The following is a 19337-nucleotide window of genomic DNA, read 5'->3' as shown; positions in this document are numbered from 1 at the left end:
AGGATGGTTGGGTTTTGTGCAAGTCACAGACTGACCAATTAGTGAGAGGAGTGCAGCTGTGAGATCCACACTTGTGGAGAGGGATCCAGCTAATTAGGCAGAGGGAGGAGTTACTTCCTTTGTCTGCCTCAGGGGTCATGTTTAAGAAAGCAGCATGGAATATTCCCTGCATGCAATGATGGGGTCCAGCCGGCTTATCGTGTTAGGCTTTGTGCTTGCATGTGTCAGGCTTAGTGGAGCTCGATTCCCCGGTATGAGATTGCCAATCTACCAGGGGGTCGAGGCGCAGAAGCCTGCAGAGGTGGAAGCCGAGCCGGCAGCAGGACCTGAGAGAGAGCACTCCAGGGAGTCTGCTCAACAAGCTGGCAGGCTCCAGTCCAAGCAGATCCAGCCAGCAGTCGAACCACTCCCCTGGAAGTATCCAGAAGATCCAGTGGATCCACTAAACAAGCCCCCTGCCAAGTTTGAGCTACGGCGGCCGGGGAAAACCAACCGTGTTGCTGTTCGGTGTGGGGAAAGTCGGATCCAGGTGGAGGCAAGCCAGGACCTGCTGGGCCTCGGCAAGCTGATAAAGCCTGAGGAAATCACACTCGGTGGTTGTTCGGCTACTGACATCGACAAAGGCGCTCAGGTGGTGATCTTTGAAAGTGACCTGCACAGCTGTGGCAGCACACTTGTGGTATGAGGTTTTGATTGATATAATGCACTGATGTGACTGTTTTAGTCCAGGAGTGTCAATCAGATTTGAAACTGGTTCTCTTTTCCCTAGATGACAGAGAGTGACTTCATTTATGCCTTCACACTGGTCTACAACCCTATAGTGTCTGGCAGGAGTCCCATCATAAGGAGCCAGAGTGCTGTCATTGGAGTGCAGTGCCACTATCCAAGGTGACTCAATCTGGATCAGCCTCCAAAGACCCAGTTTAGTTTATCACAAAATGTTTAAAGGAGCGAGTCATTTTAATGAGAAGACAATGATCTTGACTGGCTGATCTTTATTCTGCCTAAACAAAATGTTTATTTTCATGACAGAATTTAAAAAACAAAACTGATGTTAAAGGACATCACAATTGCATACTGTTGATATGTGGCGGACCCTGCCACCTTTCTAGCTTCAAAGAGTGTTCTGGGACCTTATTTTTCTCTGAGAACATCTTGTTTATTTAGTTAAATATTGTATATATCTGACTTTGAATTTCCTCTCAGAAGCTACATAGTGTCCTTTGTAAGTATACTGAGCCCTTTGCTATGGTTTCAAGTCTCTTCCAGCATCTACAAGGTGTAGGAAAAATCCATCTTCTGACCTCAAGCTTTCCAGCTGCACAATGCCAAAAAACTTGGAAACATATCTAAATATTCCATTTGTTGACTTGAAACACTGTTGTCAACATATATGTCCTGCCCCCTCCCCATGGGCGCTGCCATTGTTGGGACATCAGAGTAGATTTGCCCAAACTTTACAAATAGGAATTCTATCTCTTTGACTGGTGTTCCGTTGTAGTTTTCCTAGTGGGGCAGAAATTTTTCAAGTTCGGAGTTATCTTGAGTTTACCGTAATTCTAAGCAGATGGTTTGTTCAAACTGGAGAAGTGACAAAAAGACAAATATTCAAACCAGACAATACACAGTAAATACAGTTGATCTGATTGTCCTGCGGATGCACTACTCACCCCAGTATATGCCATTTCCTAGGTAAACACATTAACTGAAAAAAAGAAAAAAAAAACAAACTTTGAATATATACTACTATTCTGGCCTCTGTAGTATCTGCTGTAGAGAAGATAGATAGCACTATATATAGCTCTGCATATGGCTGCTTGCACTGGCAATGAAAAGGCATTAGAGAAACAAAGGTTTGGAATCTACCATAATAAATGTGTATATATATTTATTAACTGATTTCAGCGTAGTCTTTCTGTAGAGTGACAGGAGGTTTATGATTGAAAGGAAAGGAAATGGTCTGCCTGTTGGCATAGCCAACGTCGTAGGACTGGAATGGCTATGTATAAACTATAACTGGACAGAACTGGATTTCTTTGAAGGACTCAAGTTGGATTTTCCGCATATTCCTGAGTGCCTCTCTCCACTCAACTCACAGAGCAACAGAAGCTAATGTGAATTTAGAAATGGAGTCTGCTAATAAACTCCCAGTTAAACAAAAATACTATAAGCCCCTCACAAGTAGTTTTTAAAGGCAGTGAATGTTTCCTCTGAAAATGGGGGGGAAAAAATGGTTTGACTCAGAGGGGAGTCATGAAGGAAAACTATCCAAATACAGTTGTTTGTCTTTCCAGTATGTGACTCAAGTATAGGGTGTGCAGGTCTGACCGTCTGTGCAGATGCTGCTGTACCAACTCGACTCATTTTCATTCTCAGGAAGCACAGTGTGCAGAGCAGCCGGCCGTATCCTGCATGGATGGCCCACAAAGACACTGCAGCGGCTGAGAGGCAGCCGCAGTTCTCTCTGCAGCTCATGACTGGTGAGCTACACCAGAGATGATGGCTTGAAAATGTTTTTTTTTTTTTTGTATTGAAATGTCAACTGAGTTATTCTGCTTTTTAGATGACTGGAAATCCGAGAGAACCTCAAGCAAGTTCACCCTCAGAGACACTGTCAACATGCAGGCATCGGTCATCCAACTCATGCATCCTCCCCTCAGAGTGTTGGTGGACAGCTGTGTTGCTACCATGACGCCACACCCCAATTCTGACCCAGCGCATGCTTTCATAAAGAACCATGGGTGCGTTTTAGATACAGACATGCATCAGTTGCTGTTTCTTTCTGTTAATGTTTGACATTTTCACTCCCAGGTGTCTGGGCGATCGACACAGCTCCAGGTCCAGGTTCAGGCTGCAGTCTCAGCCTCATAAGCTCCAGTTCCAGGTGGAGGCTCTCAGCCTCCATCTGCTGAAGACAGTACGTACAAATCTGCTGACAAATTTAAAGGTCACCCGTGTTTCCCTGGATAACGCTGACATACTTCTGATTTCGACAGGTTTATATCACTTGCAAGTTAAAGGCCATCCCAGCTTCATCTGCAGTTACCACTGAACACAAGGTGTGCTCCTTCTACAAGCAGTATGCGAACACGTTGTCAGACCTTGATCTCTGCGATGATTTCTCAATATGTCTTTAGTAACACCAAACTCCTCTTCAGTAGGTGGAGGGCACTACGTGGCAAGGACGAGTTTTGTGCCTGTTGTGAGTCTAGTTGTGGAATGAGGAAGGTTCGAGACCTGGATGCAGACACAGGTACTGTATGTCAGCAGTAAATCTATTTACTCTTCATCTCTGGTACCAACTGGATCTGTCTGTGCTTTAGGGGTGCAGTGGCAAGCTGAACTGACTATGGGCCCCATTGTCTTTGACAATGAACCATTACATGTTTAAACAATAAAGTGTTTTTTTTTTTTTCCCCAGTTATTTGAAGTGGTGATCTAAAGGGTATGACTGCACACTGATGTAAAACAACATGTACCTTTTATGTTTTCACACACATAACTGAAAACCAGCATGTGATGTTTACTCTTTGGAATGATGTCAGACCGATGGTGAAACGCTTTTGTAGAAAATGAGGTTGCGAGAGCTGTCTTTCTCAGAAGCACTTCTGTTTATTGTGGGTGGAAATGTGGCAACACAAGTGCTGATGGTGACGTCCAGGGTGAGAAACCTCAAAGTGGTGCAAGGCCCACCCTGTGAGGAAACTCTCCAGAAGGTGAGCAACATATCTCAGCAACTTTAGATTAGATTCAGAGATTTAGTTCTGTTTGTTCTAATGTCACAACGACATTAGACGACGCCCTACAGCACTTTTGCATGTTCATGCATGGGTTGAGTGAAACGTGGAAATGCTTGCATGTTGCAAATCTGGTGAAACAACCCCCTGCTTAATGGAGACAGATCAGTTGTACCCAAATGCCCCACCCTCTGGACTGGAGGACTGAGGCCTTGTGGTCCTCAGTTGTATGTACAGTGATCCGTTCACTGCAAAGCTAATGTCTCTCTGATACACGGCTCTAAAGCCTACAGTAATAAAATGTATTTAGATTATCTCTAAAGTCTATACTTAGTCGAGTTATTTGTGTTGTGTGATGTGGTTGAATGTCATTTCTGGCCTACTCGATTCAAGTATAAATCTAGTAGCATATGCTTTTTAATACTTTTTGTGTACTTTTCATAGCGGTGAGGCCCCACAGGTCTACTTGACCTCAATATTCAGCAGCTACAGCAGCTTCCATACTGTCATAAAGACATCTGTGGTATTAAATACATCACTCGCTACTGATTGGTTAGTGGACAAACAATAACGACTGACAGGAACACAATACCCATGTGAATGAATTAAGTGAAGCAAAATGGTGATTCACGCTGACTGTCAATAGAATTTGAGACCTTACTGGCTTTAAACATGTGCAGCCAGCCCCTGTAGTGTGTGCTGGGTTTAAATAGTAACCTCTTTTGTTTCATACTGATGCTTGTCCAGACATGATGGCTATCTACTGTAGGTGTGGACAATCCCACAGGCGGTCCTGGCGTTAGACCTGAGTGGAACTCTATCTCCCTGCTGAGGACAGTAAATCCAAAGATCCAGCAGGAATGAATCATGACAATAGTGGTTTTTGTTCTAAGTGGGCCAAGCTGTGGTTGTTTCTCCTGCATTTATCCTTCTCGATTCCTCCTGGAACATTCCCCACCCTCTGCATGCTGATGTTTTGTCGTCGGAGTTCAGACCTTATCAAACCATTTAATGATGTCTGGAAAATCTCATTCATGCTGAAGCCCATTTTGTTGATACATCCTCTCACGACAACACATTTTTACTCTGTTTGCGTGTGAGTTCCTTTTTTTCCTGGAAACCCTACGCTGTAAATCATACAGCAGCTGTTTTGTGCCACGCTGCTGCTGCTGCTGCTGCTGCTGCTCAGAATATCACCCTTGCCTCGATGTTAATATTGGAAAGCTGAGCAGTCATTTGACTTGACGCCATTCTGTTTTTGGAGCTGCAGCTTCTTCCAGTGACCTGACGACTGAATCGCTCATCAGCCTCTTTCTCCCTGCGGTTTACAGTGGGCTCACGTTTTCCAGTTTGGATGAATATATTGATTTCAAACACGGACAGCAGCTCAGCTCCATTTTATGATGACAGAAACAAACATTTCTGTGTGTGTGTTAAGCAACATCTGTTGAATGTGTATGTATGTGTGCTGTCCCTTTCATCTCACCCACAGTCTCTCCCTCCCCCCTCCTCCTCCTCACTGCTGGAGCACATGTGGCTCAGAACTGTGTAGACCGTTTCATTGATGTGCAGATTTTGCTGAAAGGCCTGTCAGACATATAATGTGTATTATCATGTCACAGACATGAAAATAAACACAACAGGTGAAGAGCAGTGTTTTCCCTGTTTGTGCTCTTTTTTCCTCTTCCTCCCTTTCTCCTTCTACCGTCGCTGTCATTTTTCTGTGATTGTCAAAGGCAAACTGGGTAGAAAAGCAGGGATGGCAGTAGCAGAGCTGCAGCAGTAACACAGGCGTCACACACTGCATGCACACTCGCTCCCGGCTCATCGCAAGCCTGTCTACTCAGCAGTCAAATAGTGTTACACACAGCATATTCTCCAACACCACAAATGGCTGGGAGGCCAAGTTCAATGACTAGAATTAACTTAGGTGAAGCCAAGCAGACTGTCACTCGAACATTTTTAACCTTAATGTCCTTCAAATAAGTGACTTATGTTAAAAATCACTCCCTGTTCAATTGTCATGTTGGAGGAAAATGGCGCGAGAGACCAAAACCATTTGACCTGGCTGTTTCACTCGCTTTCAGAGCCAGCCTCAGGTGGACATTCGTTGGCATCACATTGGCTTCAAACTTCAGGCCTGGAGGTTGCAGCTTGATATCTTCATAATCCAGGCTTTAGCTCCAATAGGTCCCTATATAATGAAAACAATAGATGATATTTTGCTGTAAGCATTATTTTTGTTCTTAATAATTGTTACAGCATCCTCAAGTTTACATGCAATGGCAGAATAGAGAAAGCTACCAGTAGGAGGAAATTTGGTAACTGCAAAATGGACAGGAAGTCTGAAATGACGTCCATGCTTACAGCTGCAGTTTTAGATACAGAGCATATAGTATTTTCTGTTTTATTTGTCACCTCTGCTTCTACATGACCTGTAAAGATACTTCTACATGCTTTAGGGAAAAACTGAGCATTAGGCCACCCTTTTCCCAATCCCGATGTTCACATAAGAATCACAGGCAAGGTCAGAAAGAAAAAGGGGAAAAAAGACACAAGCACTGAATCAAATGACATTTTTATCATCTGCTAATCTTTCTGTAGTGTTTCCAGCTGTGACAGCTGACAAGAGACAAAAAAACCCAACACCAGGCTGGTCACCAAACTTGCACATGTTATGTGGAATGGCCATGTTAAACCCTCCAGAAGGTCTGGCTCTGCACCCACTCATGCAAGTGAAGATGGAAACTCCACGCAGAAAGGAGGGCGAATCGCACCCATCACGCTCTACTACTGTTGTCAGTTTGCCGGGCTCATCACTTAGAGAAACAGTTTACAGCAATCCTGTGCTGTTCTGGACAGGATGCTGCTATCTAAAACAAACAACTTTGTGCTGATGTCACTGTGACCTCAGCAGGCGCCCGCTGTTTGTCATGAAACAAGTACTTGTGATGTGATCAGTGACTCATTATTATGGATGATGGTGTCATTAGAGTATCAGGCAATCAAATGACAGCTGGTGTTATTTGTACAGCGCTGTCACGCTCTCTGCACATCTGCTATATTCAGAGTGCTATGTTGCATTGTGACTTTTGCAAACATGCAACATGAAGAACTAGAATATGCTGTGTGCTATAAAGAAATGTTTAAATTCTTTTTAATAGGACGAGGAATGGAATAAGCATCATCTGCCTTCACTATACAACGTAGGTGAAACTTTGTTGCTCAAAGATTAAGAAAGGTCTGATATTTGACATTTGAATCAGCCGGAATGACTAGAGCATCGCTTCTGGAAAGAAATAACAACGTGATTTTTAGATGTCATTGTTTTGATGCTTTGGGCAGAACAAACAAAGTGTCATTCATCTCCACTCTACCAGGGCAGCAGTATAAAATTTCAGCAGTGGCCATATCAATATTTGGGCATGTTGAACCAAAAGTGTGAAAATAAAATTGAGTTGTAATATCTTGCTTTGATGGAGCGCTCTTAATTTTCATTCGTCCTGCAAATGAAAATGAAAAATGAATTTTTTTTTCCATCCCCTCACCCCCGCGCTAATGGAAAGTCAGGTGATTTCTAGAGCCTCCAAGCAAAACGGCATTACAGCATTCTCCATAACATCTGGAGTGAATGGGGACTTGCTGTAAAAGGTAAAAAAAATAATAAAAAAAAAAAACTCAGAAAAACAAAACACAAGATGACTCCATAGAGCTTGTCCAGTCTCCAGAAGCTTGGAGATCCAGAGGTGATTTTCAATAATGTTAGCTTGTGCACCCATTTCAGAGAGGTATGCTAATGCTTTTGCTACAGCAATATTATTTTCAGATGTGTTTTGTTTGTTTTCCTGTTTTGTTTTCTTAAAGTCCCCATCCACTCCACTGTTTTGCGGTGAAGCTCCAGAAATGGTTTGTGGACTACGAAAATGTTACCTGACTTTCCATTAGCTTGGGGTGAGTTTTCATTTGTGGGTGAACTTTAAAGCAATATAAGGCAACCTTTGAGATAACCCTGTCAATAAAACAATGTCAGCAACTGAACCAGAACTGTGACGGTGGTCAAATGGCCATGATGTGATCCACTGGGTACAAATTTGATAATCTGCTAACAGTGTTTGTTTGTGTGTGTGTGTGTATATTTTGTAGGACCATTGTTTACCATCTGTCAAGGCTGTACGTCATTACAAGCTGCGCAAATGAACAGTGCCTTTATTAGTCATCTGTATGCATTAGTGCATCGATCTGCTGAGATTAAGCTTGTTGGGCAAACAGCCTAACATCCATGATTTCCTGTTGCAGGAATTTTCCATGTTTCCATTAACTCTGATGTCAGACTGTATCATTGTAAATATGTCTGTCATTTCACATTTGCTTTGAAGCATTTACAGAACTCTGAGGTCAGAAGAACTCTGCCAGCTTCATTTTCTGTAGCATTATACTCACTGAAAACAAGAATTAAAGCCAACTTACACTCACCATTGTGTTTTTTGTTTTCTGACTTTTGTTTCTGACCTTTGTTGTCTCATATAAATGTGTCCTATGAATCAATGAAAAACGTACAAGAGAGCCTCAAAGTTGTGTTTATTGAAACAGCCTAGTTGCCAGAATAAGATGTTGTCATTTTTTGTTTCAACCCATGTGCACTTTCAAATTTGTATCATATTTGTCATATGGATCATGTCAACAATTCTACAGTATTTGTCATACACGTATGTACAGTATATGTGCTGACTTTCATGTCAGGATGGTGCAGGCATGACAACTGAACAGATCAATGTTGGAAACATTGTTTCAAGATGTTTTCCAGAAATGTTAGCAGGCCAACATGTCCAGTTGAGACCGTGAGTGTAGTAAACAAATCAACATGTTAGCATTGTGAACATGTTAGCATGCTAAGCCAAAGTTACTGCCAAAGAGGTTCCCTGTTCTACTTATTTTAAACTTTCTGTTATTTTAGGTGTGTGTTCAATCATATGCAGTAAACCTGAGGCCATGAAATATTCCGGCACAGAAAAACTGTTAAATAGATATTATACTAACCATACACTGGTTGGTGACCGACAGGAACAAGTTATACAGGTGATGGCGACGAGGCAGCACTTACAGCTGTCTCACTGTCATGGCAACCGGCACAACAAGGTAAGCGTGACACATTAATGAGCCTCTAATTCTGCTCTGATTATAGCGGTCGTCTCGTGTGTGGGTTGGGCTGTGTGAGACATTTAGAATGTTACTGGTTGTAATTTGGAGGATTGACGGCTTAAATCAGGACACTGTGTCACTGTGTGTTCTGCTAAGAGCCGGGAGGTCTAGTCACACTTTCAACACACAGTTAACACACACATGGTACACACAGTCAGGTGTGTACCATGTGTACTGTCCTGGAGCTGGGAACATGATCACTTAGCCAGTGTTTATTGATGTGATTTATGAGTAACAAAACAAGCAGAGAAGCGATGAAGTCCTAGCTTTATTTCTATCTACAGATCTTTCATTAAAAGCCTTCCTGAATGTCAACTGTGGAAGAAATTCACATCAATATTCACAAATGACTAACTGAGGAACAGGTTTATGGCTAAACCTGCAAAAACATTTAACATCAAATAACCACATGTTGGATCTTGGATGAGAACTGAGAACCTAAGAAGGGATCATGGTGCATTTCTCTTTAAATCTAATCATCTAGAATAAAGTGTGAAAACTCCCACACAGACCATGATATATACATTCATCCATGATGTTTAGGATGACACAACCTACATCAGGTAAATGTCATCACAGCAGATGGTTATATATGCTGGGTAAATTATCAAAGTCAAACAAAAAATAGGTGCATTGGCATAAGGTTAATTTATCAACTCCAGATTTGCAAAAGTTCAAGAATTAGAAACCAAATCACAGAGAAAAGGAGCCTAGCTTTATTGCACTGGCCAGTAGACTGGATAATATTCAGCACATTATTTGAAATTCTTACTTTCTTTAAATTTACACATGGCCACTAAGGTCAAGGTAACAGAGACAGAGATCTTGGTTATGTAAAATTAACTATGATTGAGGTTATTTGTCTAAAAGGGTTAGGATTAGGGGCTAAAGCTTTGGCAAGATCACATCAATGGATGCACAGTATGAAGTTCTTTCAGCCAACACCAAATACAGACAATTGCCTGCTTCTCATGGCAGTAACCAGTAAGAAGAACGATGTTTGTATTGAAAAACAGTTCATACAAGTAGATTGCAAACTGGTTCCAATGGTGCACTCCATGACCTGCTGTATCAGAGTGTAGCCACTGCTTTTGTTAAAGCCACATGATGTAACCTTCTGACCTTAAACTGACAGCCACAGAATCATGTTGATGGTACAGTGTCTTGTCACAAGGTAAACAGAGTCTGTTTCTTGTTTTTGCTCTGTGTATCTTCAGTCACTGCGTTACACTCTGTACATGTTTACTTCAACATGCATGTTTTCAACACATCACATTGTCATGAGTTCAGTTTGTAGTGAGCACCAACATCACATCTGACTGATTGTTACCCACCCAGGATTTGTATTCACACACAAACTCCACAATTTCTACATACTGTCGCTTTAAGTCATAGACAACAATTTGGCTTTGCATTAACCTGCCTGCCCTCATCAGAAAAACAACCATATCGATCGAATGTGTAAGCAGCTTATTACAACCAGTAATTACACTTTTTTTTTTTTATAGGTGGTGACCTCTAGTGGGTGTGGTAATTATTACAGCAGCAAAAGAAGTGAGGAGAAGCTGTGAAAAGAGCAGCAGGTCCAGGTAAGGCAGAGGTCAGGCACAGGTGGTGACCACTGTTCACGATCTGTGTCAAAGCAAGGTCAAGGGTGAGTTCTTACAACTCGCTAATATAGCTAAGATTACTCATATGTTGATAAATACATCCATAACTGAGGTTTCCAAACTGAGGTTTGTTACTTCTGGATTGTGGCACAGGTTTGTAAAGCAGAGTAGCAGAATACTACGCTGAATACTCCCGATTTAATGTACGTGGAATACACGCGGCAGCACGGGAGTTATTTTTGGTAAGATGTTTGTCATCTGCTATCAGTGGACACCCACAGGCAGTGACTCACACAGCAACATCACACACTTTAGTAATTTATTTGTGTAGCGCACTGCAGACACTTGTGAATCTGCAGGGATTGATTTCTGAGTGTGCTGCGCTCTCACTGCTCTGAATAATGTGCTCTTCATATTTTGCCAGCTCTCTGTCTGTCTTTCTTGCCTCACTGACTTCCTGTCGGGCAACAGTTATGACAGCTAATAAAGCCTCTGCACCGTTTGTAATCCCTCACTCTTTCTCTTTCTCAATAGGAGTTCAGAGGATGTCTCCCCGCACCACTCATCACATTCTGCCATTCCTATCTCCTGATACTCTGACTAACTGTTCCTGTGGTTAACTACTGCACAAATATCTTAGTGACTTATGGATGCAGATGGCTGTTATAAAACTTCTGCACTGGTACAGAAGCTCCTGTCTGTGGTGAAAGGAGCTGCCCAGTCAACCAAAGCAAATCCCATGCTAAGTTTGGGGAGGTACACTCCTGTGTTTGCACTAGTTGGCACATGATTGTTGCATAATATTTCAACATGTTGCCTCTTGTTCACCAGCCTTGTTTGCTCTGCTGCAGGGCAATGGAAATGTTCGTGTTTGGCACAGGCTGGCTCGTCACCGCTAAATATCCGACTCTCTCTTCACCGACTGCCTGGAGTATTTTACTTCTTGTTTTAGAGTTCCAACAGTTATTTTAACCGTATGTTTGCAAGTTAAGGGGAAATTGAAAACCAGTTGAGTCAGCATGCTCAGTTGAGTCCTGTATGTGGTTTGTCACAGTCTGTTGGGCAACTAATTGAGCTGTGTCGGAGCATATCCTGCTGGATTGTGGGAGATCTTGGGGTTGTGATGGAGGTTCCGGCTAGGATCACACAATGACAGCATTTGGCTACATATTATCACCAGTAGGTATGCTAGCGGGCTCTCACACTGACCCCCGATACGCTGTTCCAGGTCGAAGGTGCGGACGACACTCAGCTGTATGTGCCCATAAAAGCTGATGATAAATCTCAAATCACAAAATAAGAGACCTGCTTGTACGAGGTGAAGAAACGGATGTCAGAAAACTTCCTGCTCCTACATTTGGATAAAACTGAGATGCAGGTCATGACCCCCGCTAGACAGAGAGACCATAATGATTAGGTGACCTTAAATCTCGACAACTGTGTTACTTCTCAAAGGGTTAAAAAATCTAGGTTTTGCTTTTGAGAGCACTAAAAAGTCTTCAGATGATTCAGAATGGTGCTGCTAGAGTTTTTACACATACAAGAACATGTGATCATATTACACCAATCCTAATGTCACTGCACTGGCTCCCAGTACATATAAGATCAGGCTTTAATGTGCTGCTGATGACATACAAAACTGCACACAGCCTCGCCCATCGTACATGTCAGATCTCTTTACACCAAATATTCCAACTTGTGCATTACGCTCTCATATTTCAGGGCTCCTGATGGTTCCCGGGGTTAAGAAAAAGTCAGCTGGCTGCAGGGCTTTTTCCTGTCAGGCCCCCTTCCTCTGGAATAACCTCCCAGCTGACATCAGACAATCTGGCTTTATTGACACCTTTAAATATAAACTCAAAACTGATTTTGATAGCTTCTTCAGTGTGTCAGGGTCAGTCTCAATGAGTTACCTATAGTGTTTTTTTTGTATTTTACATTGTACTGCTGACGAGAAACAATCTGCTTTTTCTGATTATCATCGCAGGCCCCTGGGACCATCTACCTCTCCTGGTCCCTGCTGCCTCGAAATACTGACGGATCTGGATCGTCACACCCTGGACTCTGCTGGATCATTGCTCTCCTCTGTTTCATAATCTACTTGGCGATGCCTCGTCCTGCTCAGTCGACCCCTGGATCAACCAGCTTTACATATATTATAATTTGTATCAGATATTCTGACAATGTAACTATCGCATGTCTGTCTGTCCTGGGAGAGGGATCCCAAAGGGTCTTTTTTCTCTCCGTCAACATGGAAAGTTTTTCCTCACGTGAATCGAGGGTCAAACAAAAGACAGAGGATGTTGTTCACTGTACAGATTATAAAGCCAGCTGAGGCAATGTGATTGAGATATTTGGCTATATAAATAAAACTGATTTGATAAAATTGATTTGAAGGTATTTTGCAGATGTTGCCCTACTTGAGCTCCAGCAGCAAGTGCACTCACACATAGATAGCCTCCTTAAAGAAGATGTTTGACAAGGCTGCTTTATTTTACATCCTGTACTAGGCATAATTATTTATTGCGTTGTGCAATAATGCAACTGCAAGGCATGTTCTGAGGCAAATTGCCTTTTATTTGTGCGGCTTTTTGTTGACAGAATAAGAAACCAACCAGACTGACTTAATGGTTTTTCATTTTGTAGTCAGTCACACTTTATAGCCTAGGCGGGAATACCAATGCACTACAAAGCAGTCAAACTACTTTACTCTCATACTAAAATTTTGAGCAATTGTGGCTATATAATCTGAGTTAGTGTGCACTGCTCCTTTGCCAAGATAATCCACCTACCTGACAAGTATTAAACAGCATGCTTAGTGCACGGGTGTGAGTTGAATGTTTACTTCACAACCATAAGCCGTCTCCAAAGTCAGTGTGATCTTGTGACATCTGTGTCACTGTGTGATCAAACTGCACATTTTAATCCCTGTAAGCCACATGTACACAGGAATTTCTTCAAACAAAGCTGCTCTATGTGTTAAAGCCTTTCATTCACACACAAACGGAGGTGTAGGTCACCGAAAATGGAGCTTTCGGAAAACTCCTCCCACGGTGAAGATATTTAAAATCTAATCCCACAAACAGTCACACTCCCAATATGAAATAATGAATATGCTATATTTTACATGAAGGAATAATCTTTATAAACTTTTTTGTGGGGAATGTGATTGGTGATAAGTGACACGGTGACAAAATCGGTTCAGAAAAACTGAAGCGGAGTGGTGAGCATGATTGATCCGTACTGAATTTGTATGGATGAAACTGGTGCTGGGGAAAAGTACATTATGCTGAATTTACTATGTGAATCATTCCGGTATATGTAATTCCACCCACATCAAAACTTTCATACCAGGACTTTTGTTAGCTGCCAGCTCTTATTTCTTCATGTAGGCCTGCCTGTTCTCCGAGTCTCTAGATTTACTTGAGCTAGTTTGTGGTTTTACACGTGTACCCTGACAGACAAAATAAAAACCCATCTCATTCCAAAGCTATTTCAAGGTTCCTCACTCAGAGAGCTGCACTGAGAGGAGGAGCAACACTGGGGGAAGGAAATTCCCCCAGGTCACATTTTCATAAGTGAAAGTGAAAGTTTGCCTGAGTGACAGAGGAGCTGCAGTTGAAACAAGCTACACTGTGTCTCTCCACTGAATCCATCAGAGTCCGCCGTCCATTTCCCCAACAACAAAACAGCAGAATCTCTGCCCAGCACTGGTGAGTACACTGCCCTGCATAGACAGAATGCTGTCTGTGCTATTAATAGTTATTAAAAGGTACCACCTCTGGCCCTGCTAGAAAGCTAACTAGCCTAGCATAGATGCCCTTTGGAGCTTCCACACTGCAGTATCTTTCTCTCAGCTGACAAGTTTTTATTGCATATAAAAGTGACGTTAAGCTTTTTTACTGCTTTAAACCTTAGTAGAACTGAACTTCAGACAGCCTCACTGTTTCTGCAGTTACTGCTGTCTGCTTTCATAATGCAGTATAGTTGATAATATAGAGTATACTGTCATGCAGCTACCAGTATTGACACAAAACCTGAGCTCTACTCAGACAGGTCAGTTCCACTCAGGATGCTATACAGTATGTTTTTTTTAAATCTGAGGTCCATTTGTGTAATATATTGGGAAAAGTTTAAGTTTCTCCCAGGCAGAATAAAAAATATTTTGGAATAAAGATGATTATGTTCTCACTTATTTTCTGAGCCTTTCTGAGAGAAGGTAGAAATACCACAGCTGGAGTGCACATGTGAGCTCTCCGTCACTCGCTGCCAGACACTGCATACATGCACTTTGCCGCTGTCATCCACTGACAACCACATGATTTGTTGATGATGATGGTTCTTAGTCAGCCAGGTGACTGTCAGTAACTGAAACACGTCCAGTAGCCTATGATACAGCACTTAGAACCATATGATGTGTTGCACATTTTCTCAGTAAATTCATCCCTCCGTTGAATGCACTATAACTACACAAGTCATGATGACTCTCCTGATATCTTAATTACATCTTTCAACCAAATACTGAAAAGATATGTGATTCCAGTTTTGTTTTTTTCAAACCTTTTCTCCTCAGAGTGTCGACATGTCTGCTGCCAGCTGTCTGCTGACTGAGGATCAGTTTCTGTGCTCCATCTGTCTGGATGTGTTCACTGATCCAGTCACCATACCGTGTGGACACAACTTCTGTAAAACCTGCATCACTCAGCACTGGGATAAAAATGTCACGTGTCAGTGTCCAAACTGTAAAAAGATTTTCAATGCGAGACCTGAGCTGCAGGTCAATACTTTCATCTCTGAGATGGCTGCGCAGTTCAGACAGTCAGCTCAGCAGAAAGCCAGCAGCAGCAGCAGCAGCAGCAGCTCAGAGCATCGGGTTTCCAAACCAGGAGAAGTTCCCTGTGACGTCTGCACTGGAACCAAATTGAAGGCCCTGAAGTCCTGCCTGGTGTGTCTGGTCTCCTACTGCGAGACTCACCTGGAGCCTCATCTAACAATGGCAGGGCTTAAGAGACATCAGCTGATCGACCCTGTGGAGAACTTGGAAGGCAGGATGTGTGCGAAGCACGATAAACCTCTGGAGCTGTTCTGTCAGACTGACCAGGTGTGTGTCTGCGTGCTCTGCACCTATGCAGACCACAAGACACACGACGTTGTTCCTCTGAAGGAGGAATACGAAGGTAAGAAGGCCGAGCTGGGGAAGACAGACGCTGAAATTCAGCAGATGATCCAGGAGAGACGACTGAAGATTCAGGAGATGAAGCGCTCAGTGGAGCTCGGTATGAAAGACGCAGACAGAGAGATAGCAGCTGGTGTTCAGGTCTTCACCGCTCTGAAGGAGTCTGTTGAGAGAAGCCAGGCCGAGCTCATGGACACCATCAAAGAGAAGCAGAGAAAGACAGAGAAACAAGCTGAAGGCTTCATCAAAGAGCTGGAACAGGAAATCTCTGAGCTGAAGAAGAGAAGCTCTGAGGTGGAGCAGCTCTCACAGTCTGAAGACCACCTCCACCTCCTCCAAAGCTTCCCATCACTGAACACTGCTCCACCCACCAAGGACTGGACAGGAGTCAGCGTCCGTCCACCTTCATATGATGGGACTGTGGTGAGAGCTGTGGCTCAGCTGGAGGAGACGCTCAGTAAACAGATGAAGAAGCTGTTTGAGGCCGAGCTGAAGAGGGTCCAGCAGTACGCAGTGGATCTGGCACTTGATCCTAATAAAGTGCGTCCCAGGCCTAGTCAGTCTAATCAGGGCATGGACTGCAGATGTGTCTCATCTACAAAGGGTTTCACTTCTGAAAGATTCTACTTTGAGTGTCAGGTTAAATCATGGTCAGTGTGGACTTTAGGTGTGGCCCAGAAGTTGTCCTTTTGGAAGACAAAAGGCAAGCTGAGCCCCAGGAATGGTTACTGGACTGTATGTCGTATGAGTCAAGGCGGGTACTTTGCCCCTGCTGACCCTCCAGTCTGTCTCCCATTGAGGTCGAAGCCTGAGAAGGTGGGGGTGTTTGTGGATTATGATGAAGGTCTGGTCTGCTTTTTTGACACTGATGCTGCAACTCTTATTTACTCCTTCACTGGCTGCGACTTCACCGCGACACTCTACCCATTCTTCAGTCCTTGTCCAAATGATGATTTTACAACTCACATCGCAAAACTAAGGTGTCATATAATGTGATTTAGAACAAAGCAACTCATTTCCTGATCCTCCACTGGCTTCTGACTTCACAGAGTCTCTGGCTCTAACCCTTAAAGAGGCAATTTGTAAGATATGGCCAGAAGTGTTTTCGACAGAACATTGAAGAGAACAAAGCAAAATTATGAACAGAGTGGAGCGGGATGATGTTCCGTAACTCATCATTAATCACATTTCAATCAAACTCGACATTAACTAAACAAAAAAAAACAAAAAAAAAAACAGGTGCAATAACCAAAGTCAGATCCAGTGAACTTTGTTACACAGTATACAGTAAAGAGTAAAGGGGAGTAAAGAAGAGCCCCTACTCTTAGTGACAAACTTGTGAGAGTCATTTTCTGCAACAGACTGTAAAGTGTATAGAGACAGATGGAGACAGATTATGAAGGCTCTTACCAAGAGAACCATTTTGGATATACATTATACAGTGAAAGATACCCAATACCAAGGTTTGAACAGGAAATAAGACTTCTTTTTTCTGACAGTTTTGTCTGCTAGACTGCTACATCTGATGCCTTTAAACGTCTAATAATGTTAATTCAGGCATTTGAGAAATTACTAATTAATGTCTTTCTGAGTGATTTGAAATATCTGTTTGTGTATTTTGTGTATATATTATAATTCTGCTTATGTTTGTGATTTTCCCTGCAGAACCTGCTATTCTAATAATGTGACTGCCTACCTGCATATAGTCTATCTTGTGACGGTAGATCAATCATGTTCTATTTGCCTGTCCACACTGATCACTGACTATCTGAAAATGTCAGAGGTGATGAAGGCCGAAATGCATGTCTTTACTGTTGTTATGATTCAAAAACCAAGATAAATTAAAGGCTTTCAACTCAATAATCATCTTGAGTGCCTCAGATTTTTTTAAAAACAAAATTGTCTGCTGACTGTAAATAGTGACTTTTTCTACAAATAACACCTTCAAAAAAAAATCTTGTGCTATGGACAGACCTCCGTCTTACTGGGGAATTTAAATGGATGTGACTACATTGACATGGCAAATAACTGAAAACGCACATACATACACACCAACTATCCTCCTGAGACCCAGGAAAAAAAAGTGTTTCAATTAATTTTTTTTTTTTTTTTACATAAATTTAGTGTTGGGGTGGTAAAAAACATATTGTAAAGAGAACATTTTTAAAATTAAGTTCATTCAAATTTACAACACGTCCTCTGTAGTGGACAATAGGACTTACTCGTTCTCAAATGTGAACCATTTAAAGGCTGAGTATGTACATGGAGAGTTCTACTGGAATTATCCAGTACACCAAATACAAAACAAATAGCAAAGGTAGATTTATCTTTTTGTAACCATTACACCTGAACCTTTTGTAATTTCTTTATTAGATGTCTAACACTTCATGGAATCATCCTCTGATAGATCTACACTGATCAGGTATAACATTACGACCACTGACAGGTGAAGTGAATAACACTTATTATCTCCTCATCATGACACCTGTTAGATATATTAGGCAGCAAGTAAACATGTTGTCATCAAAGTTGAGGTGTTAGAAGCAGGAAAAATGGGCAAGCATAAGGATTTGAGTGAGTTTGAAAAGGGCCAAATTGTGATGGCTAGACGACTCATCATACCACAACACACCTTTAGGGGTCTCGTGGGGTCCATGCTTTGACGGGTCAGGGCTGTTTTGGCAGCAAAAGGGGGCCAACACAGTATTAGGCAGGTGGTCATAGTGTCATGCCTGATCGGTGTGTTGTCTGAATCTCACTGAATGATTCTATTAAGGATCCTCTCTGCCTCTGTCACAGAGCTGTCTACTGAACAAATAAATAAGCCCAGCTCTGAAAACTCACTCAAATATTCCTGAGATGTTTACTTACTTAAAACAATTGCAAAATAGCATTTTTTAAAATTCTGAATATCATGCATACCTTTCTTTTTTCCATAAAATGTGCTTTTTGGGACGGCAGCCACTTTGAAAAGACATGCATGGGCAAGTTGGCAAGGCCAAACTCCCCGAATGTGGTGTCATGTTAAAGCTCCAGTTGTCCTCTTTAAGGTACAACGGGACTTAATAGAGTTACGTGCATTGTATGAGAAAAAATGTAACGTCGACTACAGAGGACAAAAATTGCTGGGTCTCAGGAGGCTGTAGTGGTTGGATACTGTTTTATAGATGAAGAGATACAACAATAACATTAACATCTGCTGCTTTGCTAAACAAGCTTGCTCGGATTGTTGAAATTGATTGTTCAAGCTGCAGAGTGACGCCTCAGGGAAACTGTCGATTGTTAATGTGAACAGTAAGTGCACGTAGCATAAAATAATAAAGGCACATAGCAGCCAGCTCTGTTGAATTGTGACTATTTTCCTCAAAGAAGGGTATCTAATCAACATGAAAGTTATTGGGCATTTCATTGAGCCACAGTTTGAAAGCGGGAACTTCCTTCTTCTTCCTGAACACCAAAATTATTCATTTGGGGAAAGAATCTGCATTGTTTTTTTTGAATATATTCAATACAATACAATCATTGTGTGTATATACTGTGGTATATTAATATCTACTTTTATCCAGTTGGTGGTCTGCAAGCATTTTATACACGGAACAGTGATTACGTCCAGAC

The 19337-nt window shown here is 42.2% G+C and overlaps 2 protein-coding genes across 7 annotated transcripts; both read left to right on the top strand.

Annotated features, from left to right (window-relative positions):
* The first annotated feature begins 78 nt into the window (after window positions 1-78).
* Window positions 79-7208, top strand: LOC119012382 (zona pellucida sperm-binding protein 3-like). 6 transcript variants are annotated; one of them, XM_037086167.1, is made up of 9 exons: window positions 85-679; window positions 770-888; window positions 2377-2480; window positions 2564-2741; window positions 2812-2917; window positions 2997-3079; window positions 3159-3253; window positions 3422-3445; window positions 5230-5969. In XM_037086167.1, exons 1-8 carry the CDS (start codon window positions 155-157, stop codon window positions 3427-3429), a joined length of 1218 nt encoding a protein of 405 aa, XP_036942062.1. In that variant the 5' UTR covers window positions 85-154; the 3' UTR covers window positions 3430-3445; window positions 5230-5969. The 6 variants fall into 6 exon arrangements, 5 of the variants coding, with proteins under 5 accessions (XP_036942022.1, XP_036942032.1, XP_036942062.1 ...); XM_037086127.1 differs by lacking the exons at window positions 3422-3445; window positions 5230-5969 and adding an exon at window positions 6342-7208 and having other exon boundaries at window positions 79-679; XM_037086137.1 differs by lacking the exon at window positions 3422-3445 and having other exon boundaries at window positions 82-679; window positions 5008-5969.
* Window positions 7209-14131: 6923 nt separating this feature from the next.
* Window positions 14132-17582, top strand: LOC119030375 (E3 ubiquitin-protein ligase TRIM47-like). Its single transcript, XM_037117900.1, has 2 exons — window positions 14132-14259; window positions 15120-17582. Exon 2 carries the CDS (start codon window positions 15129-15131, stop codon window positions 16716-16718), a length of 1590 nt encoding a protein of 529 aa, XP_036973795.1. The 5' UTR covers window positions 14132-14259; window positions 15120-15128; the 3' UTR covers window positions 16719-17582.
* The last annotated feature ends 1755 nt before the right edge of the window (window positions 17583-19337 follow it).

The sequence above is a fragment of the Acanthopagrus latus genome, chromosome 2 (assembly GCF_904848185.1).
Source record: "Acanthopagrus latus isolate v.2019 chromosome 2, fAcaLat1.1, whole genome shotgun sequence".
Taxonomy (NCBI): domain Eukaryota; kingdom Metazoa; phylum Chordata; class Actinopteri; order Spariformes; family Sparidae; genus Acanthopagrus; species Acanthopagrus latus.
The sequence above is the reverse complement of the archived record's forward strand: the minus strand, read 5'-3'. Positions and strand labels throughout refer to the sequence as shown.

Excerpts from the sequence above, each read along its gene's own strand:
- LOC119012382 (XM_037086127.1), top strand. The coding sequence starts at position 155 with ATGGAATATTCCCTGCATGCAATGATGGGGTCCAGCCGGCTTATCGTG. Across the intron at positions 2,742-2,811 it reads GCTTTCATAAAGAACCATGG|GTGTCTGGGCGATCGACACA; the intron begins GTGCGTTTTAGA and ends TTTCACTCCCAG. Across the intron at positions 3,254-6,341 it reads AGACCTGGATGCAGACACAG|TGTTTCCAGCTGTGACAGCT; the intron begins GTACTGTATGTC and ends ATCTTTCTGTAG.
- LOC119030375 (XM_037117900.1), top strand. The coding sequence starts at position 15,129 with ATGTCTGCTGCCAGCTGTCTGCTGACTGAGGATCAGTTTCTGTGCTCC.